This window comes from Malaya genurostris, chromosome 2 (genome assembly GCF_030247185.1).
Source record: "Malaya genurostris strain Urasoe2022 chromosome 2, Malgen_1.1, whole genome shotgun sequence".
In the NCBI taxonomy this organism is placed as follows: Eukaryota; Metazoa; Arthropoda; class Insecta; order Diptera; family Culicidae; genus Malaya; species Malaya genurostris.
In genome coordinates this window covers 334,655,795-334,681,967 of record NC_080571.1, presented here as the reverse complement: position 1 = coordinate 334,681,967, position 26,173 = coordinate 334,655,795, and the positions used below count along the sequence as shown (strand labels likewise).

General features: G+C 37.4%; 1 protein-coding gene across 1 annotated transcript; it reads right to left on the bottom strand.

The window, feature by feature from the left end:
• Positions 1 to 97: 97 nt before the first annotated feature.
• On the bottom strand, positions 98 to 16,292 carry LOC131431659 (stress-activated protein kinase JNK-like). Its single transcript, XM_058597500.1, has 4 exons — positions 15,912 to 16,292; positions 1,416 to 1,539; positions 1,232 to 1,361; positions 98 to 1,156 (listed from the first exon to the last, which is right to left on the bottom strand). Exons 2-4 carry the CDS (start codon positions 1,529 to 1,531, stop codon positions 275 to 277), a joined length of 1,128 nt encoding a protein of 375 aa, XP_058453483.1. The 5' UTR covers positions 1,532 to 1,539; positions 15,912 to 16,292; the 3' UTR covers positions 98 to 274.
• Between the last annotated feature and the right edge of the window lie 9,881 nt (positions 16,293 to 26,173).

The window sequence follows — 26,173 nt, the reverse complement described above, 5'->3', positions numbered from 1 at the left end:
AAAAATAAAATTTAGAGATTTGTTTAATTTGTACGAATCGTAAAATATCTAGCACATTTAGAAACAAATTAAATGTCTAACATTTATTCTACTTATCTAAACTCTGTCGCATATTTTCGGCATACAATTCAATACTTTGAATTAAATTAGAATAAAACTCGAAATAAAGTACAACAAAACTACATAAAAACTTACAGGACAGGAAAAATGCGTCATTTTTAGGTACTAATTTATTGCATTACTGTTGGTCCCATAAACCAACATTCATGTTTCGTCAGTTATCGGACGTGGACGTCCCGAGCGTCAGTCCTTGAATCTCTTGAATTTCTTGAAACAGTAACGCCTTCCACTGATCGATGGTCAGTTCCTGTTCGTCGAAAGCATGATCGTACGGTGCCGGAGCCGGCCGGTTAACTTCGTCTTCCTGGAACCAAACATTCACATACGGATGAGCGAGCGCATCCTGGACCGATATTCGCTCCAACGGATCGATGGCCAACATCCGTTGGAGTATGTCCCGAGCGTTTTGGTTGTTCAAACTAACGGTTCGTGTTCCTTCAACAACTAAAAACGAGGAATCCGGAAACAGTTGATCGAACTGAGGTCGTGGATGGACGGGTAAGGTTTCGATATATCTGCGTTCCGATTGATTGCATCGTGAGATGAATTCGGCGGATGGTGTCCCTAACGTAGTGATGATTCGGTTCCATTGATCTACGTGATCGGTACCGGGAAGCAGTACTTGTCCCGTTAAAAGTTCCGCCATAATACAGCCTATTGCCCAAATGTCAACCTTGGTATCGTAATCTAAGTTCAGTATAACCTCAGGTGCCCGATAGTACCGCGTCACCACATACTGGGTCATCATAAAGGTTGTTCCTACGCTTCGTGCTAAACCAAAATCGAGAATTTTCAAAGAGCAATCCGCTCGCACAACTATGTTAGTAGGTTTCAGGTCACGATGAATTATCCCGGCCGAATGTAAATACTTAATTCCACACAGCATTTGATAGATCAGAAAGGATAGTCTTTCGTGGTCCAATGGATTACCGATCACAGCACTGAGGTTCGTGTCCATTCGTTCAGTGAACAGATATATGTCCCTGAAGGATCGCAAAGTCGTCTGCGGTGAATACGCGTAAAGCAGTTTGATGATCTGAAAAAAGAAATGAAAAGAATGGCCATCTTTGAAATTGTCCGTCTTGTTCATTGCGTTGATTGCGTTGCTTACGAAAGGATGATCGACTAAGCGCATCAGCTTTATTTCACGATAGGCTCGTTTAGCATGCGTCACGTCTTGGAATGGTCGAGATAGTTTTTTGATTGCTACCGGCATTCCAGTCACTGTGTCAATTGCCGCACTGTAAATAGAAATTTTTAAAATTTCGTACCAACGGATATCAGCGATTACTTACCACACGGCACCCTGAGCACCTATTCCAATCGGAAATAAGTTCTGGAATCTACCAGGAACTGTGAACTCAGTATTTCCACTGGATGAATCTGCTTGTTGCGATAGTCGATCCATCATCGGCAAACCTGGAACGGCAATAAATAAATATCCGTTAGACGTTCAAATACTGTACGATCGGACAAAAAAATCACCGATCAGAAAACTCACTGCAGACAAGTTCAATAGTGATTTTTTTTTGACAACTCGATTCTCACTGAAATTGATATCATGTGACAAAAAATCAGTTGTGAAAAGTTCACTAGCGAACATCCCGCTCGATGATATTTTAGAAAGAAGTTCGCACATTGAATATATCTGATATGATTATCGAACAAAAGATTTTTGGGAATTGAATCTAAGGAGTGTATCGAATATAAGCTATCCACATACATTTGTGTTATAGGCATGTATTTGTGATGGTTTTTTATGCATGTATTTGTGATGGTTTTTTATGCATGTATTTGTGATGGTTTTGTTATCACAGCATGCTGTGCGTTTCCCTCCCTTTGGTTGGTGGGCTTGGCGGTATTGCAAACATCATCACATACAATCAATTAGCGTTACAATTTGATGAAGATATGCATTACAGTTTTTAGTTTCATAATTGAATTAAATGAATAATATATGGAACGACTTGAATAAGATGTTGATTGCATTACGCTCCAACATCCGGGGTTGGAGAGGCCGGTAGGGCTTAACTGAGCTCTTTTTTATGTTTTATTTTCATACTACCGGCCCTTATTACCAGTGTGAAGTGAAAATTAAGTAGAGTAAACGTATCCCAATTGGGTTTCACACGATGACAATAAATGAACGGTAAATCGAATCCATCTTTGACGTTTATTGGTGGTTTGTGTACCATGGAATACTGTGGAATGAAATAGAATATTGTAGAATATAATAAAATAATAATGACCGAACCAATGAGCAAACCACTGATCGAGTCGAGTAATCGGTAAAATAACATGGTGACTCTACTAATGAGATGACTATTGGCACACAAATTTTAGTTAGAATCTATTAGAATAGAAATAGTAACTCAATGTTGTGATGCTTGCTTGTGGAATACATGTAGGTATGTATGCATGTGTGTATGCGTATGTGCCTGTGTGTATGTATGTGTTTTTGTGTGTACAACATACATTATACCGTTCCCTCGGGTGTGTTGTATCAAATTGGTTGTGACACATTTCGATTGCGAGTCAGTGTACCAGATGTTCAAAAGTGCCTGAGCGGATGGTAATATACTGTCAAGAATCAACCGAAGATAACGAAATGTGAACATGCTGTAGCAATACTATTAAACCCAAGTGTTATTATCATTTAAATAAAAACGCATGTCCTCAGTTCTTATCCGTCAAACCATGATGAGCTGCTCTACAAAGATCAATGAAACACTATTTTTTTTGTTTTTTTGTTTTTGGAAACGGATGACTGGATGAGGAACAAGAAATACGAAAATGCTGAAAGAATTAGAAAGGAATATTGGTAAGAATATAAACACCATTGCATACAACTAACTTTTACATTTAAGGAAGCAACATAACATGCCAGCAAAAGTACGGAGTGAAAAATGACAACAAAAGACACGAATCATAGCTGAATAGAACACTGGAATTAAGGTAAAACAGAATACAAACTATGAACAAAGGTAAGAAAACCAACATGAAGAAATAATAGAAACTGCTGGGTAACAATGTAATTTCCTCATATTGAAAGAGGCGTTTATATGGCGCGCATGCGCTAATTCGGCCTGATACAAATTAACGGGGAGGGCAATACATTTTGGACAGGGCTGTAAAAAGCTGATTGGAACCCTTTCCCCACCAAAATGTAATATAAGGATAAGGAAACAGCATGCTGTGCGTTTGGCTGTCAGCTTTCGTTTGTTCACTTGTTTGTGCGGTTGAAATTCTGCGTTTTCAAAATGTCGCGTATTGAAAAGGAAGTGAAAATTATGGTTCTGGACACATGGCTAAGTGAGAAGGCTATTACTATGCGAAAATTGGCGAAGCGGTTTGGAATTCATCATACCAGTGTTAAAACCATCATTAATAAGTTTGGGAACACTATTTTTTGGATGAGCTACCAGGAAGAGGCAGTAAACCCGGTTCTTCTAACCCGAAACTGGACCAGCAAGTGGTATCTCTAATCATGAAGAACAAATCAATGTCAATACGTGATTTGGCAAAAAAAGCAGGAACGAGTGTCGGAATGATTCAGCGTATCAAGAGGCGAAATCACATGAAGACCTACAAGAAGCAGAAAATCTCGAAACAAAGTGTAGAACAGAAGAAGCGAGCAGCAACAAGGGCCCGGAAATTGTATTCGCGTCTTTTGCAGTGTCCGGATGCATGCGTTTTAATGGACGATGAGACTTATGTAAAGAAGGACTCAAAAACCCTTCCAGATCCACAATACTTTACTGTCGTCGTTGGGGAGGATGTGAGCGATGCGGACAGGTCGATTCATATGGAGAAATTTGGTCGAAAGGTACTGGTATGGCAAGCAATATGTTCCTGTGGTTTGGAGTCAACCATTTTTACACTACCGGAACTATAAATACAGAAATCTATCGATCTGAGTGTCTCCAGAAGAGATTGCTGTCTTTAAATAAGAAGCGTAGTACACCTCCACTGCTTTGGCCGGATTTAGCGTCGGCTCACTATGCCAAAACCACTCTCAATTGGCTTACGGAAAAGGGTATAAATTTCGTTGAGAAAAATATCAATCCATCAAATTGCCCTCAGCTTCGACCCATCGAACGCTACTGGGCAATCGTGAAGAGTGTCTTCAAGAAGACTGATAAGGCAGCTGGGAACATGCAGGAGTTCAAAAAATTTGGGCTCAAGCGTCCAAAAAATGCGATACAACACTTGTCCGGAACTTGATGAAGAGTGTTCGATCAAAAGTTCGAAAATTCGTGAAGGGATAACTTAAATTTCATTAGTTTGAATACAATAAATTTCATTAGTTTGAATAAAATATCGTCTTTTATCATAATTTGAAAGAAAAATTTGTGGATAGCTTATTTTCGATACACTCCTTAGCCGTTATAGCTCAACCCTTTGCAGAATGCATGCTGAATAAATTCGCCGATGAACGGAAACTAAACCTTTCTGAAAATGTTCAGTGTGCGTAGGGTGGTCAATAAATGAATCAATAATGGTGATGTATTTGATATTTATTCGGCACTACCGTGGTGGAGTAATATCATTAATAAAAGCAGTAAGTCAGTTCGTGCTCGCATCGCATCCGACACAGTCGAAAATTTCTTACGGTCGCGACGAGAGAAACAAAGACAATACAGTGCAGTGAACAATAGAGTGTGCGAAATGGGCAAATACGATTTAACAAAGCCTGAAACTTGGCCTACAAGGCCAAATTCAATTTGTATTGATTTCAAGCGCTGCAAAGTTAGACCAGCAGCAACCGAAATTGAAATCTTGCTTAAGAAACGAATGCATGTAAATGTTAATGATGTAAGTGAGATTCAATTCAACAAGGCATCTAACTGTGTGTACATTATGTTTAAACGTGAAAGGGATGCAATTGCATTCGCTTCGGTTAACAACAAGGTGCACAGCGTTGAGTGTGACATCATTAAATCAAAATCCCTGTGCAAATGGTGGACAATGCCATAAAAGTACGCGTGCATGACCTTCCCGGCAGACCAGCGATCAGTCCGTTCGGGAAATCATGTCGCAGTACGGTGAAGTTCTTTCCATCGAAAGGGAAGTATGGCGGAATTTTTTCCGGGTATCCAGAATGGCGTGCGAGTGGTACGTATGCAACTACGTAAAGCAATTCCATCTTACATCATTTGTGATCAAGATGGGATACATCCGTGTAAAATGTTGATTACGTATGAAAATCAATTGGTTACATGTCAGTTTTGTGAACAACCTGCACACTACGGCAAACCTTGCACTGAAACTGCGAAAACAAACAAAAACAAGGACAACCGCTCAACAACGGAAACTAGTGAATGCAGTGCTTCTGTTTCAAAAACACCTTCACCATCTAACCAACTATCAACTGCAATCAATGTACAGGGTCCGCTTGCTCCGTTTGGCCGAAAGCGGTCAATTTCCGAACATTGTATTTTCTGACGAGAAAATTTTTCCAATTGAGCAATTCGTAAACTCTCAAAACGATAGGGTTTACTTGACCGACCGTTCATACGAGAATTTGAGTCATCGATTGGCCACCAGGAGGCAGCACCCGCAACAGATAATGGTTTGGGCCGCTGTAACCGCAGATGGGCGCTCTCCAATCGTTTTCATCGAGCCTGGCGTCAAGGTAAATGCGACATATTATCGGGAAAGTATTCTGGAGGTTGCTTTGAAGCCGTGGGCAGACAAACATTTCGGTGGCAGACCATGGACGTTTCAGCAGGACTCGGCACCGTCTCACAAAGCTCGAGTGAACCAAGAATGGCTGAAAAACAACGTTCCGAACTTCATCACGTCCACACAATGGCTCTCGAATTCATCAGATGCGAATCCAATGGATTATTCTCTTTGGGCCATTTTGGAGAGCAAAGTCCGAACTAAAAGATACACCAGTCTCGAGGCGCTGAAAAAAGTTATTGTCCGCGAGTGGGCCAAAATACCTGCAAGTCGCATTCGGCCAAACGAAGCAATTCCTTCGCTCTCTCAAATCATCAAGTCAAGGCAAAAGGTGGTCATATCGAGCAAAAGTGAATTGATTCTGAATTTTGTATTATTTTTACACATTTTGTACTTTGAATTAAGTAAAAGTAATTTTCCAAACTGAATTTATGGCCTTTTTAATTGGTTACACTTCGAGTGCCGGACCCTGTACAAAGCGCATCTACAGCAACTGCAAATGAACCCAAGACTTCGATCAACAATGAAAACAAGGAAACGGAAACCGCTCAACTCCAACGATGTAGCAATGGATGATATGAGCAACGGACAAAATGACCTCCAATCTTCGCTAGAAGGAAATGGAAGCTCCTCTCCCCCTAGAAGATGGGTGACAACGAGATCCAACAATAAAAAAATAATTTTATGTAACAAAAACATGGGTAAATCGGCCACGTAAAGCTATACGCAAATTGGCCTGAATAAAAATTGTTATAAAAAAAAACAAATGCAGTAAGTGCTGTTATTAATAATTGTTAGAATGATAATAATAAAAAACATTAATAAAAACAATCACAAATCATGTTATGCAGCTGATTAAAAAATATTAGCCAATTTTGTTTGGATAACGTACGCAGAAGTAACAGAAGCGCAGACTACCGCTATACCAATTCAAACGCGCCATTCAAACACTGCGTCTACAGTGTGCTCGAGACATGCCGACAATGCTGCCCTTCTGTTACTTCTATGAATCAAATTTATGCTAAATAGCGTTTACACCCCGATTCTTTATTTCGTTCGAATCGGATTGTTTCGATCGAATAATTTTGCTTTCTGTAGCTTCGATCGAGTTCAAATTTTTTATACAAAAGCAGCAAACTTTTACGTTCGGGTAAAAAAATCTGATTCGATCGAAATCCAGAATAGGGGTGTTAATCAGAATAGTTCAAAAATTATTCAGTAAAGAAATTTTTATTGATGAAAATATAATAATTGCACGAATCACTTCGATGTAGAACTGAAGCATAGTGGAAATTCTGCATCAAAATATCATCGGAGACTCTCCTCCCTATCGATTATTTCTTTAGCGATATTTCTGTGGGTGAAAATTCGTCATCAAGTTTCGTTGACACTGAAAATCACATGTGAACTTCGCGGTTCAGAGTTTTGTGGATGCTTGTATTGTGAATGAAAATATCGGAAATGATTTTTTCAGACACTGAGTTTTTTGTTAGAAAATCTCTTGAACTGATTTTTCACGAGTGATAGTGAAATGAACATTTTCTGATTTTGATTTTCTCAACACTTTTACAAAAGGCACCTTGCAAACATCCGCGATTGAAAAGGACTAATTTATTTTTGGATCCTCAGGTCATCCGAACGGGGATCGTCGTTTTACAGGGTCCGCCATGTAACTTTTTTTTAAACATGCAATTTAAACACAAACGGTTCATCCGATTTCAAAATTTATTTTATTCATATTAAAGTAAAATCCTTCCGGTTAATTGTGGAATATAATTTCATTCGAATGGCTGCCTCGGCTGGCCTTGCAGTACGTCATACGGTCGGTTCAGTTTTTTAGTACATTTTCGATTGTACGCAGCTTTATTCCAGCTATGGCTGCACGAATGTTGTCCTTCAAGGCTTGAATTGTCTCTGGCTTGTCCACATAACGCTTATCTTTGACAGCCCCCAAAGATAATAGTCTAACGGCTTCAAATCACAGCTCCGAGGCGGCCAAACGACATCTGAATTTCGACTGATAATTCGATCTTCGAAGACTGCGCAGAAGATCGATCGTAGCGTTGGCTGTGTGACACGGAGCGCCGTCTTGTTGGAACCAAAGTCAAGTCTTCCTCTTCAAGTAACGTGAAGAACCAATCGATAATCATGGGGCGATAGCGCTCGTTATTGACCGTGGCGGCGGCTGCTGCCACATTTTCGAAGAAAAATGGCCCAATGATGCCGCCAGACCAAAATCCGCACCAAACCGTCACTCTCTGAGGATGCATCGGTTTCTCCATGATAACGTGCGGGTTTTCCGTTCCCCAGATTCGACAATTTTGCTTATTAACATACCTGCCGAGATGAAAATGTGCCTCATTCGAGAAGATGTTTTTTTGGCAAAAATCGGCGTCTTCTTCAAGCTGATTTTCAAAGTAAAACTGCACTCTTTTCACGCGTTCCTCAAGCGTATACACAACTATTTTCGTTCAGTGGAAGGGTAAAACTAAGTTTCTGTCAAATCAGAAGTGACATTAAGGTTACCAATGTCGAAATAACCGCTAGATCAAAAAAAAAAAAATGTTAGATGGCGGACCCTGTATTTTACATCAATATTAAAAAGGCAAGAAATAGAATTTTCAAAGGAATTTGTTAATGGTCTGAGGTCTACGTTAATTTTATACCGTTTTCGTTTATTGATCAGAGCAGCCCCAGAGCTGACCCAGAGTCGCCAAAACAACTTTTGATGAGTTTGTTTTAGCAACCTGGTATCGCTTTAGATCGGACTCCAATCGCGTAATTTCGCTCTGAAAATTTTCTCGGGTCGCACCACGCATCCATGCAAGTTTGTTTATTTTTCCTTTTTTATATGAGTTGTTGTGTAGGGCGCGTAACTCGTGTTTGTTATATTCGGATTCAGAGTTGCCCGCGTGTACACGGAAAACCCGCAGATCACAAAATTACAATATTGCAATTGTTGTTTCACGCCCTGGTTGTTTCAACTAAAATGGTGTTGATTTAACTAACATATCTGTTGATTTTGACATAACCATACAGGTAACCGAAATTGTTGTATTCAAATGCTGTCACTTGGCGGAGAACGAAGACAGCAAAACGCAGAACAAAAAACCTCTTCATTTCACCAGAAGTGTTTCATATTGAAAATTTTCAATGCTAAATGAACGTCATTTATGTTAGTTACGTAGTGGTCGTTTTATGTAAGTGAAAGTATGTAGAAGAATATATCAGTTAATTGTAAAACAAGTTTTCCATGTGTTAAATAGATATTCCTACAGTATAAATGTTTTAATTTCATCTGAGAGTAATGTATTCTAGGACAGTTCATGTCAATGTTATTAAAACCGCTTAACGCTTAAGAATTTGCTGCTAAAGTGAAGTGGTACTATTTGCATTTAGCATTAGGTTTACCAGCGAGCCATTTTGATGCAAGTGAAGGAAAAATTTCCTAATTCCCTGTGACCATTTTTCTGGTGAGTTCCCTTTTGAGAATTGTAATCTTCTGGTTCATTTCCATATCCTTTGTGAGTTTAGTGATAAAGATATAAGCAGTTAATTAGGTAAAATTTCGTTGTTCAAGCAGTGAACGATTAGTTGCCCCCGAAGAGGCTAACAGTAAACAATATTTATTGCAATTGGCGTTTTAAGTTCGAATAACTGAATAATTGGTTGAAACAACTGAGACATTTGTTTGCTTTCACGCATACAAGTAACTTTGCTGGGATTGTGTCTTTGCTCAATTGCACGAGTGACACCTTATTGAAACGTTTCATTGTTCGCTCAGGGTGTTTGGCATTGCTCAACTGAAACGTTTCATTACTTGTTTGTTACTTGTTGGGTGTCGTTGCTAAGCTGCCAGCACGATAAATAAAAAATGACAGATTAGTTAAAACAACAGTCGATTAGTTGTACCAAATTTTAACCAATCAAAATCAGAAAAACAACTAATATTTTAGTTGTTTTGCGATTGCTGGCTTTTTCGTGTAGGTTCTAAAACGAAAACGGTATTATTTCTAAAACGAAAACGGGGTTCATGACCCAAAATAGTTTGGGAACCTCTGTTCTAAACTATAAGAGATAGAGAGTTTGTATCTTCGGCAAAGTTATTGGATTTAAGTTTTTCCAAAATATTGTGGATGGTTCCAAAGACCTATTTCTTCAAATTAACAAGTAACACTTTTTGTGTTTTTACAGTGAGTTTTGAAACATGACTTGTCATTTAAAAAAATCTTCATGCTAAGCTGAGTAACTTTTGTGAAAACATCAAACAACTCAGATCAACCGTTATAGCACAATAATACAAAGTAAAATAATATGACCACCACCAGCAGCAGTGATGTTAGATATATTAAGGAATGAGCCATCAGTCGGTGTTGAACAGTCGTTCGCACCGCACGCGTATAGCTCTTGGCTCCTGGAAATTTTTTCTGGCTACGTAGAGTTTCATTGATTCAAGGCTTCAGTCTTTTTCAAGGCTACCTGAATCACTAACAGTCTTTTTAAAGACTAACAATTAGTCAGCCTTTCTCAAGGCTATACAAAGAGTGATATTAGAGTGACTGAGAAATTAATCAGCCTTTTTTATGGCTTGCTATTTAAAGAACTATTCTTCGAACTAATCAGTCTTTATTAAGACTACCACAAAATCAGTCTTTATCAAGACTTTTTCAAACTAGGAGTCTAATCGAAGACTAATTTAGCCTAGTTAATTTAATTTAAAACTTCATTCATTTGAAAAATGCCTGCGTCCAACCGGAAAGGCAACAAGTCTAAGGCTAAAAATAATTCAATACGGAATAAATCACAATCCGTTATTCAACATTTTTCTAATAACATTCACGATCTTATAGAATCTGAATGTAAAAATAAAAGACAACGGACGAATTTCCCTTCCGTTGATTCTATGCCGTCTAACAATATTTACGAGATTCTTCCTGAATCCGATTGTAGCGACATAGAAGAAAATTCTTCAAAAATTCCCAAAATGGACGCTTGTCGTTCTGGGAAGAAACAACAATTTATGCCACCAGTGACGGTAATGATTTCCGACTTCAAAGCATTCCGTACTGAGCTTTCTACTTTTCTCCCGGAAGTAAAAGTCTCATTTCAAATCGGACGAAGAGGAGAATGTCGAGTCTTTGTTTGATGGATTGGAAGATTATCAACGTTTTATTCGATATTTGTCCGAGAAACTTCATAAATTTTATTCATATTATATGAAATCAGACAGACCCTTCAAGGCTGTCTTGAAAGGCTTATCAAATGATCAAAGTATCGATGTAATTAAAAATGAACTAAAAGAATTGCTTTGTTTTGCCCCTTCCCAAGTAATACTTATGAAAAAAAAAGAGCAAATGGTACTTCTAAAGCACGCTCTGGAATTTCCCATGAACTTTACCTAATACACTTTAATCGAAGTGATATAAACAATTTGAAAACTTTAGAAAAAGTACGTTTCATTTCCCACATTAAAATTCATTGGGAACATTACAAACGGTATAATGGTACTGCAAACTTAACGCAATGTCGTCGTTGCCAAGGCTTCGGCCATGGAACCAAAATTTGTCATATGGATATACGGTGTTTGAATTGTGGTAAATCGCATTCGAAAGACGTTCTAATTCTTCTAAGGCACTTATTTCTTCGAATTTAGAACAAAAAACAAATAGTCCTTCCAATTCGTCTTCTAACGAAAACAATTTATTGACAGGTAGATCGACCTCGTCATCATCTTCTTCTAATGGCAGTCTACTTACAAATATTCCTTCAATGCCATTCGCTTCTTTAAATGAAGTTGATTTAGGCGATATAACTGAAAATAAAATGATCTACCTACTAGATCAACTTTTTCAAATGATCATCCGAATGAATTCGACTTCATCACTTTTTGAAGCATTTCAAATTGGATGGCAATTCGCAAATAATATTATAATGAATTTAAAATTTAACAGTGATGTTTAATAATTATTTGAATATTTTAAATTGGAATGCTCGATCTTTGAAATCGAGTGAAGATGAATTTTATATTTTCTCAAAGTTCACAAAATTCATATTGCCATTGTGACAGGAACTTTTCTTGAACCAAACGTCAAACTGAAAAGCTATCCACATTACGTGGTTCATCGATTTGACAGGTTTACTGGAATGGGTGGTGGAGGTGCCATTTTTGTCCAACGGCAAATTAAACATCGAATTTTACCTTCTCTCAATACTAAATTTATTGAAAGCTTGGGAATCGAAGTTGAAACCATTCATGGAATTTATTTCATCGCTGGATCATATTTACCATTTCAATGCACCGGTGAACTATTAAATTTCTTTAAAAGCGATTTACGAAAACTCACAATATATCAACCGAAATTTTTCGTAATAGGGAACTTAAATACAAAGCATGTCCAGTGGAATTGTAGGCAAAATAACAGTAATGGTAAAATACTTCATAATCAACTCTCAGCTGGTTACTTCACAGTTCTTCATCCCAGTAATCCGACTTGATTCTCTTCCGTGAAAAACCCGTCTACAATTGATCTGGTTCTAACAGATCAGAGTCACATTTGTAGTGAACCGATTACACATGCTGACTTTGACTCAGATCATCTTCCTGTAACATTCAGACTTTCCAACGAAGCTATAATTAATCCAATTAGTTCTATATTCAATTATCATAGAGCTAATTGGTTGGATTACAGATCTCACATTGAAAATCATGTGGATCATGAAACTATTTTAGAAAATTCTGCGGACATCGCCACAGCCATTGATAATTTGAATCATTACATTATCGAAGCAAGAAATCTTTCAGTTCCCAAAGCTCAAACTAAATTAAATTCTCCTATCATCGATGACAATCTTTAACTGCTCATTCGGTTGAAGAATGTTAGTCGACGACAATATCAACGTTTTCGTGATCATGCTATGAAAAACATAGTTAAGGATGTACAAAAAGAAATTAAACATAGATTTACTCTTTTGCGAAATGAAAAAGAAGTTGAACAAATTAAACCATATTCTAAACCTTTCTGGAAACTTTCTAAGGTTCTTAAAAAACCTCAGAAACCAATTACTGCTCTCAAGGAAGGAAATCAAATACTTCTTACAAATGGCGAAAAAGCTCAAAAACTTGCTCAGCAGTTCGAGAGTGTCCACAATTTTAATTTCAACGTTGTGAGTCCTATTGAAAATGAAGTCTCACTGAAATATGATCATATTTCAACTCAAGTGTTATTACAAGATGATATTATTGAGACGAATTTTGATGAAATTAAATCAATTATTAGGAAACTCAAAAACATGAAGGCTCCTGGTAATTATGGAATTTTTAATATTCTTATTAAAAATCTTCCCGATGTTGCCTTGAGACTCTTGGTTAAGATTTTTAACAAGTGTTTTTCTTTAGCTCAACCTCAAACCTGATAAAAACCCAGCAGAAACATCAAGTTATCGACCAATTAGCTTACTTTCTTCTATCAGTAAACTTTTTGAAAAAATTATCTTGTTGAGAATGATGTCTCATATAAATGAGAATTCAATTTTTTTACCAGAGCACTTTGGATTTCGTCATGAACATTCAACTACTCATCAACTTGTCAGAGTAACGAACATGATAAAAGCAAATAAATCTTCTGGGTTATCCACTGGAGTTGCTCTTCTAGACATAGAAAAAGCATTCGACAGTGTTTGGAACAAAGCTTTAATAGCAAAAATATTCTGATTTCCAGTTTCCTATTTATTTGATCAAAATGATTCAAAAATATTTAACTGATCGTACTCTTCAGGTTAGCTATCAGAATTGTAAATCTGAATTGCTACCCGTACGAGCCGGTGTTCCGCAGGGTTCGAGCGTAGCTCCAATCTTGTATAATATTTTCACTTCTGATCTTCCAAATCTACCCGTTGGTTGTCAGAAATCGCTATTCTGTGACGACACAAGTCTGTTAGCCACAGGTAGAAATCTAAGAGTGATCTGCAGTCGCCTACAAAGAAGTTTAAACATTTTCAGTGATTATCTGTCAAAATAGAAAATTAAACCAAATGCAGCAATAACGCAATTAATTATCTTTCCTCATAAGCCAAGAGCTTCTTTTCTTAAACCAAAAAATAATCACATTATCAAATTGAATGGCTTGGAATTGACATGGTCTGATCAAGCTAAATACTTAGGTTTAACGTATGACAAAAAACTCACTTTCAAGGATCACATTGAAGGAATTCAGGCAAAGTGTAATAAATATATTAAATATTTATATTCTCTTAAATACAGAAATTCTAAGCTTTGTTTAAAGAACAAATTATTAATTTTTAAACAAATTTTCCGAACAGCCATGCTTTATGCAGTACCAATTTGGTCAAGTTGTTGTTTCACCAGGAAGAAAACGCTCCAAAGGATTCAGAATAAAATTCTGAACATGATTTTGAAGCGTCCTCCCTGGTTTAGTACAAATGAGTTACACAGACTCACAAATATAAAACGATTTTATGTAATGTCACATAATATTATAAGCAAATTCCGACAAAAATCGATGCAATCTTCAATTGAATCGATTCGCTCTCTGTATTAGTTAGTAAGTTATTATATAAGTTCCTTTTCCCCATTACACAATACAAATAGGTTTACAACTTCCCCTACACAAAAATCACAGAATTGCGAAAGCAAATGATGTCTTAATGGTAATAACCAAATCATGTATATAATAGGGTTGAAAAGTCACCACTTGTGGCTGAATACCCAATTTAAATCTTAATAATTTAATTTTAACTCATATTCCAATAAATAGTTATTAAAAAAAACTCTTACAATTGTTGAACGAAACAAGGAATCAATCTCCAATGGATTGTGTACCATAAAACCTGTGTGGGACAATACGATGCTTCAAAACTTTTACTGAAGGTCTCACTTAAACACAAAATGGAGTATTGCCTCAAATTTTTCATTTGTTTAATCAGGAAAATCATGATTTGCTAGGATTAGGACTAGTAAGTTTTTTCCCGGATTTGCACTAAAATTCCCTACTTTTTGCCGGTTTTCCCGGTCACTCGCCACCCTGATAATTTCAAAATTCTTTTTTTATTCTTCCTATCTATTTCGCTCCCATCAAAGCAATATTTTGTAAGTAAACGTGAAAATTCAGGAGTTATTAACAGAAGAGAAACTTTTCTTGATTTATGTGACCTTAAGAAATGTTCGCGTCGAGTTTTCCATCTTCCTATCTAACCGCCGTACAATCCCACTATCATAAATAAATTGGATAGCATTTATTTACAGACACCTTATTCATCCAGATTCTGAATCAGCGCGCTTCTCTGTTTACATACGCGCACGTGATTCCAAAGGCCCCCACGCGTTTCTCATTCTCTGGGGCAGTACGCTCTTTTGCAAAGTTCGTTCGCTCACTCACTCTCATGCTACGAATCAATGCATACATCATTGCGGAGCATGACATCAACATATGTGCTGTGCCGTCGAATCTGTAACAGAAACGTCATCAACGAACGATCGTGACGCGATCGTTAAACCGGACTTGCGACGTCGTCAGTCGGGGTTTTTCCCTCTCGATGAACCTCGATTGCTTTCTCGGTAGCTATGAATAGTCCGGCCTCTCGGGGCGGTGTGATCTCTTATCACTTGCTTTACCCCCAACCAGCCGATTGCTTTCCTCAACAGAGCATACGAATGACGTCATTGGCTGCGATTCCACCGGCAGCGTGAGTAATATCTCAAGTAGCCGGCTAACTTCTGCTCTGTTTGCAAGCGTGCGCGCGTGATCTTGGCCAATTAGTGCTGATTGCAGAAGTATGATCTCATCAATTAATGGAAGGTTACTCGATCGCCAGAACCAACCGGAAGGTCACGTACATATGACGGCGTGACGGAAAAAAGAATGCCGTGTCCCAAAACTCGCTACGTTATCTTGTGTCATGGCCGGTGATGCCGATGAATAAGCAACCCTTTTCTCATCCTACCTATCAAATTCCTATCTCAATTAGATTGCTGATTGGCGTTTCGAAAGAAAAAAAAATATTGAAATTCGCAGAAAAGTGGGACAAATTAGATGTGGCACACGGCGTTCTGCGCGGCGCGACTAGTCGATATGACTAAGATCACTCACCTTAGCTCAGGTTCCTCTTTCTTTCGCCCGGTTCACCCAGCTAATTGTTATTCAAATTAGCGCTGTATCCAACACCAAACAAAGGAGTTCCACTGTTCTGTTGTTTTTAGTGTTCATTCAAACACTCCAAACGGGCTAATGACTGCGGCAGCTCGATCGGATTCTGTCTCCACAAAACATTTGCTCCTTTGTTTTCTTTTTCTTCGGGCACACAACCAACACTATCACTTTTGATTAACAGGAGGGCACAAAACTTGTCTGAACCACTTTTTCCTCTCGATTGACTTCCTTCGCATCTAAGCTAATAGCGTGCGGGAGGACGCGCGACTGTTCAAACTGGATTACCGCGGAAGACTAGCTCGCCGATCCACGAAGAACGACTGTCTGCTGGTGGCTGCTGCCTAGTCTCAGTCGCTCCGAATCGCCCGGAGGAAAGAACTCTGAATGCGCGAGTTGCTACACGATGAATCATACCCATGGAACTCGGCCGGCGTGGTGGCGATTTGACGCAGACTACAAGCATAATACAAGCTGCGGTTCATATTCGCAATGCCGCAATCAAGAGCGGGAGAATTTTTGCTCGTTGGCTTAAACTTTGGGCGCTGATATTTTTTTTTTCTTCCCCCCATTGCGAACGGGTTGTGCTCAGGAGATTGGAGCGAGCGCCTTGCACAGCTCCTGATTGACTTACAAGTTCGAGTTGTTGTACTATGATTACAGTTATGTTGTTTTTACCTTTGCCATCCATCCGTTCAAGAAGCGAAATTAGTGGGAGGACGGTTTGTTTTGAGCTGTCCTGTTCGGTTCGAGAGAGACTTTGCACACGAACGGAGTGAATAATGCTTATTATTTACTTGTTATTCTCATCGAAACATTGTGTTTTTATTTGTATCTAAGGTTGAAATACCAGTAATGAACCATTTAGTAGGTAATTAGGGTAATTTTGAATCAATTTAATATATATCTTATTAAGAACTATCTTCTTCTTCTATCTATCTATCTATCTATATATATATATATATATATATATATATATATATATATATATATATATATATATATATATATATATATATATATATATATATATATATATATATATATATATATATATATATATATATATATATATATATATATATATATATATATATATATATATATATATATATATATATCATATAATCGCATCACGTAAGAACGGATGAACGGATTTACATGATTCTTTTTTGTTTGATCAATTTTTATCCCCACCGGGTTCGTACATCAGAAAAATTAGGAAAACTTGCCGGAAAAGTGGGAAAAATCCATAAAGTTGTTTTGTATGGACAATGGAATTTTCCACTGAAAAAGTCGCCAATGATTGCTAGATCTACGATTGATGTTTGACCATTAAAGAAAAGAATACTAGATTTTAGAAAAAAAACGTTTGGCGCTCAACGCAATGTTGTCTGTGGAGATTTCACATTTCACATTCACATTTTCTGTGGAGATCGATGTGATTCGTAATTTCAAACCACGTGCTTAAAGGTGCATCAAGGTTTAATTCGAAAATAATGAATTTCTCTTTCACATGAATATAAAATAATATATAGGGCGTGTTATGAATGCTAATTAAATGCTAATGTCAAAGACGATTTCTGTAATGGAATGAGACTTTTTGGTATTTGTGAGAAACATCAAAATTTGACAGATCAGGAAACTAAATGTTTATTTATGTGATCTACTGTTCCAGTTCAATACATTGGCTCGAATGATAGTACGAGTGCAGGTACATTGACTGGTCTCTCATCGCGATTCATTGATTGTAGGGTGAGTATTCGGCAAAATTATGTTGTTACTTGACTAATTGATGCGAATGCCTTACACTCTTAGAAAAAACCTTGTGATTTTACATCTTATAAGATGAACATAAATGGAGTCTCGCATTTCACATAAATTTACGTTCAAGGACATGTACATGAAATTCATTGAAATAAAAGAAGAATACTGACAGCGAGAGCGGCGACTTGATCCAAGAATCATTGGATCGCAAAGTAGGTACATTAATCGACTGAGCCATGGAAGCACGCATCAGCTTAGCTGGTAAGTGGTGCATATAAATTCATGCAGTCGCACTTACTAGCCGAATAGAAATAACATTCGGAACCAGTAAAATTCAAGCTCATCCAGCATTAAGTTATTACAAATGGAGTTTTCCGTCATTTGACAATTTAAGTCTTAATGAATTCCTTCATATATGAGATAAGATTACAAGTAAAATTCAAAATATGTGTGTGTATATATTTAAATGAATTCATTGTTCATGAACAAGTCAAAGAACAGTATATTGAATGCCACTGTCATTTGAATTTCGTAACGCTCAGCAGTTTATTATTTGAAATGTCTTATTGCGTCTGCGTCACCAATCAATTCGAATAACAGTAATCGTTCTTCTGATCCTGTAAACTTAGAAACGGCTTCGTATTCAATAGAAGAGAAGATAAACAAAGTTGCTTATACGACCTTTTGAAAAGTTCACAGAGAATTCAGAAAAACATTTTGGTCGAGACGAAGTTCGACAGGTCAACTAGTATATAAAAATGCAGATATCATTCTTTGTAATCGCATCACAGAAGAACGGCTGGACGGATTTACATGATTTTTTTGTTTGATTAGTTTCTACCCCCACCGAATTCGTACATCCGAAAAATTTGGGAAATTTACCGGAAAAGTGGGAAAAATCCATAAAGTTATTTTGTATGGAAAATGGAATTTACTGTTGAAAAAGTCGTCAATGATTGCTAGATCTACAGGGTGATTTTTTAAGAGCTTGAGAACTTTTTTAAACAATAAAACGCATAATATTTGCAAAATCTCATCGGTTCTTTATTTTAAACGTTAGATTAGTACATGACATTTACTTTTTGAAGATAATTTCATTTAAATGTTGACCGCGGCTGCGTCTTAGGTGGTCCATTCGGAAAGTCCAATTTTGGGCAACTTTTTCGAGCATTTCGGCCGGAATAGCCCGAATTTCTTCGGAAATGTTGTCTTCCAAAGCTGGAATAGTTACTGGCTTATTTCTGTAGACTTTAGACTTGACGTAGCCCCACAAAAAATAGTCTAAAGGCGTCAAATCGCATGATCTTGGTGGCCAACTTACCGGTCCATTTCTTGAGATGAATTGTTCTCCGAAGTTTTCCCTCAAAATGGCCATAGAATCGCGAGCTGTGTGGCATGTAGCGCCATCTTGTTGAAACCACATGTCAACCAAGTTCAGTTCTTCCATTTTTGGCAACAAAAAGTTTGTTAGCATCGAACGATAGCGATCGCCATTCACTGTAACGTTGCGTCCAACAGCATCTTTGAAAAAATACGGTCCAATGATTCCACCAGCGTACAAACCACACCAAACAGTGCATTTTTCGGGATGCATGGGCAGTTCTTGAACGGCTTCTGGTTGCTCTTCACTCCAAATGCGGCAATTTTGCTTATTTACGTAGCCATTCAACCAGAAATGAGCCTCATCGCTGAACAAAATTTGTCGATGAAAAAGCGGATTTTCTGCCAACTTTTCTAGGGCCCATTCACTGATTTGCAAGCGTTGCTCGTTAGTAAGTCTATTCATGATGAAATCTCAGAGCATACTGAGCAAATAATAATGCATGAAAATCATAACCTCAAAAAATCTGAGCAAATACTAATGCATGAAAATCCTAACCTCAAAAAAATCACCTTTTACAATTGATGTTTGGCGCGAAACGAGTTGCATTAGTTTTTGACCGTCGAAGAACAGAATACTAGATCGTTGAAAAAATCGTTTGGCGCGCAACGAGTAGTTTTGTGTGGAGATGTCACATGCATACTTGATTCATGTTATTTGCTTAATGATTTGCTTAATTGGATATCAAAATTATTGCTTGCCAAATGACTCAATAAAGGAATGCATATGACTGTTCTAGAAAACCACTGTAGGCAGGAGAAAAAGTTCTGATATCGTATACCAGTTGATGGATTGAGTGTAATGGAGTTAGATAAATAATATTGGTCATTGTGAGCGCGAGTTTAACAAATCAGAACATTTTTGATTGAATCAATGAAAAGAAAGTTCTGTAGAAGCGCTAATGTCAAACTAATAGATTTTCCTTGCATTTTTCTTTCTAATGGTTTAGCGCACACAATAAGTGGCAATTAGATATCAAGGTTCAATATCATTATCATAATGGATTTATACTGCCATTTTATACTTCATATTCTGAGAAGAATGTTCAAATTGGTAAGATCAATATCAAATTAAAATTTAAGCGACGTCTCTCTAAGCAACCAAAAGTTCCACAGTAGCTGACAGGCCCGTGTGGGATTTCAAGAGAGGGTTCAATAGATGGTTCGAGAGAGGATTCAAAAGAAGGATGTTCAAAAGGGGGAAGCGGGGGTGTCAAGGAGGGTGGAGATTCAAGGGTGGGGAAGGCGCACAAATTTGAAAGAAAAGTCAAGTTATTTGCGCTTTTATATAATAAGTACTCTATTGGTCATGCAACCTAATGTTGAAAAACCTTCAATTGAATATACAGAACAAGTTCTGAGAAAACTTTCTCGCTGCTTAAAAACTGTACAAGGAACTGCTTCAAAGTTAATTCTGTTGCGTCAAGTGAACATTCAAGTATGAGTAATTCCTTGAAACGGACTGTTCAGAATGCTTTGTAGTTTATCATACAAAATTCTGGTTAGTGAGCTTTTTTATCAATTACCGAAAGCAAGAATCACATCTTTAAGAGAAAGCGTGGCACCTTATATCCATTATGTGCCTTTAGAGAGAGATTCTTTTTTGACTCAAAGGATGGGATGACAATCTGTGCATTTGCTCATTTTATTCTTAAAAGAAGTATTTCACATTTTCATATTAATTTTTGGTGATATTGTTTTTTATTTGTCTAATTTGACGAGAATCGATACTTTTTTTAAGACCATAGAAACAGTTTGCATATATTAGATATGATTATATGGGGGTGGATGTAGCAAGTGCCTTTAAAAAGAAGGGTGTAATGTTTGTAACGGCATAACTCCGAATGTACTGAATGGATATTTTTAGGGGAGATGGAGGGGTGGTTGTACGTTTTTGCTAACAGGGAGAATTTGAGGAAAAATGTTACGATTTTTTTCGAATTCGACATTTTTCGCCAGGCACAGACATTTATTGCAACTAAGAGATGATCGTAAGGATATTTATACGCGTGAAAAGATACAACTATTAGAAAAGCTCTCAGTCCAATTGTTTGTTTATATATCGACATAATTCCATAAAAACTTAGTGAATTATCACCAAACTTGGCACAGGAACTCAGAGATGGTCAAACCGATTATCACGAACTTAGATTCAAATGAAAGGCCGTATGGTCGCTATTGAATTTTGTCTATATCCGACTTCCGGTTCCGGAATTATAAGGCAATATGTGCAAATCTTTGAAAAAATGCGCACTCAATTTTCTTGGAAATTTCTCAACCGATTTTTACAAACTAAGATACAAATAGAAGGTCTTGAAATTCTTTAAAAAGTCCCCGAAAAGTTTATCCCGATCCGATTTCCGGTTCCGGTATTACAGAGCGATTAGTACAAATTATCAATTTCATGAGTATTTTTTCACAAGCAGGCGAAACGAGGTGCACCCTTTTTTAAAATTTAAATGGTAAATTTAAAAGATACTGTGCAATTTCATCCAGATCCGACTTCCGGTTCCGAAGTTATAGGGCAATGAGTGCTTTCAAACTGTCATACAAAATGATGCAAAATCGGTACGCATCGGTACGTGCTGGCAAGGAAAAAGAAAACGTCACCGCCTAGCATACAGTTTGTTTAGTTCAATTTTGTATAATGTGCAGGGTTGCCACATTTAAATCTATATTAACTTGACATAACTGTTTCCAAATTGAAAAGATGATGGTAGTTTATACCAGAGAAAGTTTTTGATTTTATTTAGGTTTGAAAAAATATCTTGACCGAATCTTCTAGTGATGCTTCTGAAAATATAGGTAATATGAGAAAGGCATCATTACACCAATAGGTTTTTTTTTATTTTGAAATCAGATGATTTATTTTCATAATCTCAATAGTTTATTTTTTTCCTGTTTTAAGGTATTTTTTAGTGCAATACAAATATAAAAAAATACACCATTTTATCATCAAACCTTTTTTCACAAAAAATGTTATTTTTTTTAAGGATCGGATATTTTTGACGATGAGTTTGATATATTGTACTCTCTCTTTTTGCTGGTGACAATTGTCCTTTAAATCGTTTTTGAAAATAAAATTAAGTTCCACTCTAGATTCCACTAACCGCTCAAACCCCAAATATTTTAATTTTCTTTTATTTTAAATCAACAAAATTTAATGAAATTGTTGTCACGCGCTCTGAAAATGAATGAATAATTAAAAAACCATTCTTAATCCACCTAGTGGTGTGATAATGCCTTTCTCTTCTTTCATAACAGTCTCATGAAAATATGTTTCTTACTTTTATTAAATAATTTTGGATACTAATTTTGACACCAATTGATTCAGATTGATTCGAGTAGTTCACAAAAGCATGCTTCAGTGTTTATGTCACACAGTCAGCATCATTTTTCCAAACTAGTGTTTGACATTTGTGTTGCCTATTTGTATGAGAACAGTGATGCTAATCTAAAAAAAGCCTTCCACTTAGTGGAATTTTCATATATCTTGAAAAATTACCATAGGGGAGAGTACATGAAGTTTTCGAAATCGAAAAAAAATTTTTGATGCCAAAACGCTTAGAATTGCATGAAACGTCGAGATTTAGTGTCATCACGAAAAAATTTTTTTTGAAAAAGTCGACTTTTTGGGACTTAGAAAAAATATGAAAATCCCAGTCCCAGAAAGTTTATTTTTTCAAAAAAAAAAATTTTTTTGAGATGACACTAAATTTCGATGTTTCATGCAGTTTTAAGAGTTTCGGCATCGAAAAAAATTTTCGATTTTGGAAATTTCATGTACTCCCCCCTATGGTGCTTTTTCAAGGTCGAAAATTGTCAAACCTTCACCACCGGGCAGCACCCCTTACGCATGTCCGATTTAGCTCAAATTTTTCATGAAGGCATTTTTTGAGGTGCTTAAACTTTTGAGCACTAGAGCTTAACGAAAATAGAGGTGATCCCAAAATTTTGGCGATAAAAATCAATGTGTTTTGTCGGTTAGGTCACTTATACCATCATATATCTGGAACCAAAAGTCACAACCATTTGATCTTCGAACTTGATCAATGGCCCGACAGTAGCTTTAAAACGAGCCCAAGTTTTGTTAAAATCGGTTCAGCCATCTCTGAGAAAATTGAGCGCGTTCAAATATCTTCGAAAAGTGCACACACACACACACACACACACATACACACACAGACATTTTCCGATCTCGTCGAACTGAGTCGAATGGTATATAACACTATGGGTCTCCGAGGCTCCGTTCGAAAGTCGTTTTTTCCAGCAATTCTAATACCTTTCTATAGAGAAAGGCAAAACCAAATTGAAAAGAAAAGAAAGAGACAAATCCATTTATTGTTTGCATGTACAGGGTCCGCCGTCTAACTTTTTTTGAACTAGCGGTTATTTCACTTCTGATTTGACAGAAGCTTATGTCGTTTTTCATTGATTCCACTCGCTCGGTGGCAGTGTTTTGCCCTGACAGCCGATCAATGAAACGGTTTTGTAAAGTTTGGTTTGCACGCTTGCTGCTCGGAAAAGAAAACGGGTGCAAAATAGTTGCCCGAGAATTGCCCCGAAAGTGGATTTTTTCGTGCGGTGCAAATCAATGAAACACAGTGCACCTGTTTTGATTGCCCGACTGCACGAAAAGTGCACGAATCGAGCAAAACACCCCACGAGTGTTCTCAATGAAAAACGGCAGTAGCATTAGGCTGTCAAAGATAAGTGTTATGTGAACAAGCCAGAGACAATTCAAGCCTTGAAGGACAACATTCGTGCAGCCATAGCGGGAATAAAGCTGCGTACTAAAATGTACTACAAAACTGGACCGACTGTACGGCGTACTGCAAGGCCAGCCGAGGCAGCCATTTGAATGAAATTATATTCCACAAATAACCGGAAGGATTGTTAAAGTACAATACTTGCATGAAAAAATAAATTTTGAAATCGGATGAACCGTTTGTGTTTTATTGCATGTTTTAAAAAAAAGTTACATGGCGGACCCTGTATTTATATTCGTTGCGAGTTATCAAAGTTTTTTCTGACATTTTGCATTGCGGTGATCGAAATTCGATACGTTAAAGATATAAAATTCCGTAAAAATTTTCTGATATGGGGTCCTGGCTGTTACGCTATATAAATATTTAGAAGGTCTTAGACATGTGTTACAGAAATAACATGACAGTAAGTTTAAAACGTAAGAAAATGTAACACAATAACCTCCTCTCGGGCAGTCATAAATTTTATTTGAATACTCCATATAATGACAGTTTCAGTGGAAAAGTTTAAAGTGTTTGTTTAAAACGCCGGTAAAAGACACATCGAGAATTAGGTACATAAGTAAGCTTCAGTAAAATTATTTTCTTATCTGAGGCTTCTACCGAAACAAAATCCTGGGTTTGGGAACCACTGATGTAAGGAGTGTATCGAAAAGTAGTTAGCAACATTGATTATTGAATAAAAAAGCGAAAAAAAAACATATGTTGACATCAGTTTTCGATATATTGTAGAAAAATAACATTTTTATGCATTTCACTGATTATATTGAAGAAAATCCTAGTTTCTGTGAAACGCTCGCACTTTGGACTTGATATTCTTCATTAAATTCTGCACAGTTACTTTTGTGACTTTCCTGGTAGCTGCTGTCCAGTTTTTTTTTGAACTCCTGCATGTTTTGGGACACTGTACCTTCCTTCCGGAAGTGCCGCTTGACAATTGCCCAATACCTCTCAATTGGCCGAAGATCCATGCAGTTCGGTGGGTTGATGTCCTTTTCCACGAATTGTACATTATTTTTTTGACAACCACTGTAGAACGGAGTTGGCGTAGTGGGCTGAAGCCAAATCCGGCCAGAAGAGAGGAGGAGCCTTATGCTTTCTGTACAGTGGCAGCATTCTCTTCTTCAGACATTCTTCCTCGTACACCTTGGCGTTAATTGTGCCCTTCGTGAAGAAAATCGACGACCGCAAACCACAGGTACAAATTGCTTGCCAGATCAACACCTTCTGCCCAAACTTTTCCATCGCCACCGTGGTGTCAGCGTCGTCCAGGTCCTGGTACACCGATTTCGTATAATATTGCGGTCCGGGCAGCACTCGAGAGTCTTCCTTGGCGTAGGCTTCGTCGTCGATCAGGATGCATCCGTCTTTATTCTGTAGAATCCGGTTATACAGTTTTCGCGCTCTTGTTTTGACCGGAACTTGCTGTACCAGGGACTTTTTCGGCACCTTCTGTTTCTTGTACGTTTTCAGGGATTTCCGAACTTTGGGTTTTTCCTGATGTACTCAACCACTTTTAAGTCCCGGCCGGGCTGGCTGGGACCCGTTTTCCTACCGGATCGGGGAAAATCCTCCATGGAAAGGGTCTTACCGAACTTCTCGATAATATATATTTGTCACTGGTGTGGTGCACTTTCCCCCGTTTTGCAATTTCGTTGTACGTGACACCACTTTCTGAGCACCAAGTGTGCAGAATTTTCTTTCGCGTTTCCGGATCAATTCGACTCATCATTGAAACGATAAACCGTACCGAAACCAATCGATTGCGCAGCTGCTGTTGACATGTTAGCAAACATGTCACCGCAATACACACTGCAAAAAATTAGGCCATTTCAGAGTAATAACTGTTTGAATGTTGCTAACTACTTATCGATACACTCCTTATGTGAAGAATTGAGAATTGTCATCAAAAAAAAAAAAGGAAAACATTCAACCATTCATTCATTAACTAGTCGTTTCGAAGTATTAGACGCTGGCCCCGTTAACCTATTTCATGATCGAGCAGTAAAATACTAATATCTGGAACGCAATTGTTACGAATCGGCTGCGAAGTGGGTTTGCCAAACCAGAAGTTGGAATTCGAACCAAATGGCTCAAGTGGCACATCTCACTGATTATTTGGTGATATTTGCTTTAATTTTTCAAAGTAAAGTGTACGTGTGTGTGCATATAAGTATTATCTCAAGCGTTACAATAGCAGAACTTGACAGCCACTGGTTTGTCATCATTATTCCGGTCGTTTCAAGAAACTTACCCTAATTCTTTCCTGTGATAAATAGATTATATTATCAG

What these genes read in the sequence shown, in the direction of transcription:
- LOC131431659 (XM_058597500.1), bottom strand. Translation starts at nt 1,531, where the DNA reads ATGATGGATCGACTATCGCAACAAGCAGATTCATCCAGTGGAAATACT. An exon ending in GGTGCTCAGGGTGCCGTGTG is followed by an intron (nt 1,362 to 1,415) that starts GTAAGTAATCGC and finishes TTCTATTTACAG; the next exon opens with TGCGGCAATTGACACAGTGA. An exon ending in GCTTAGTCGATCATCCTTTC is followed by an intron (nt 1,157 to 1,231) that starts GTAAGCAACGCA and finishes TTCTTTTTTCAG; the next exon opens with ATCATCAAACTGCTTTACGC.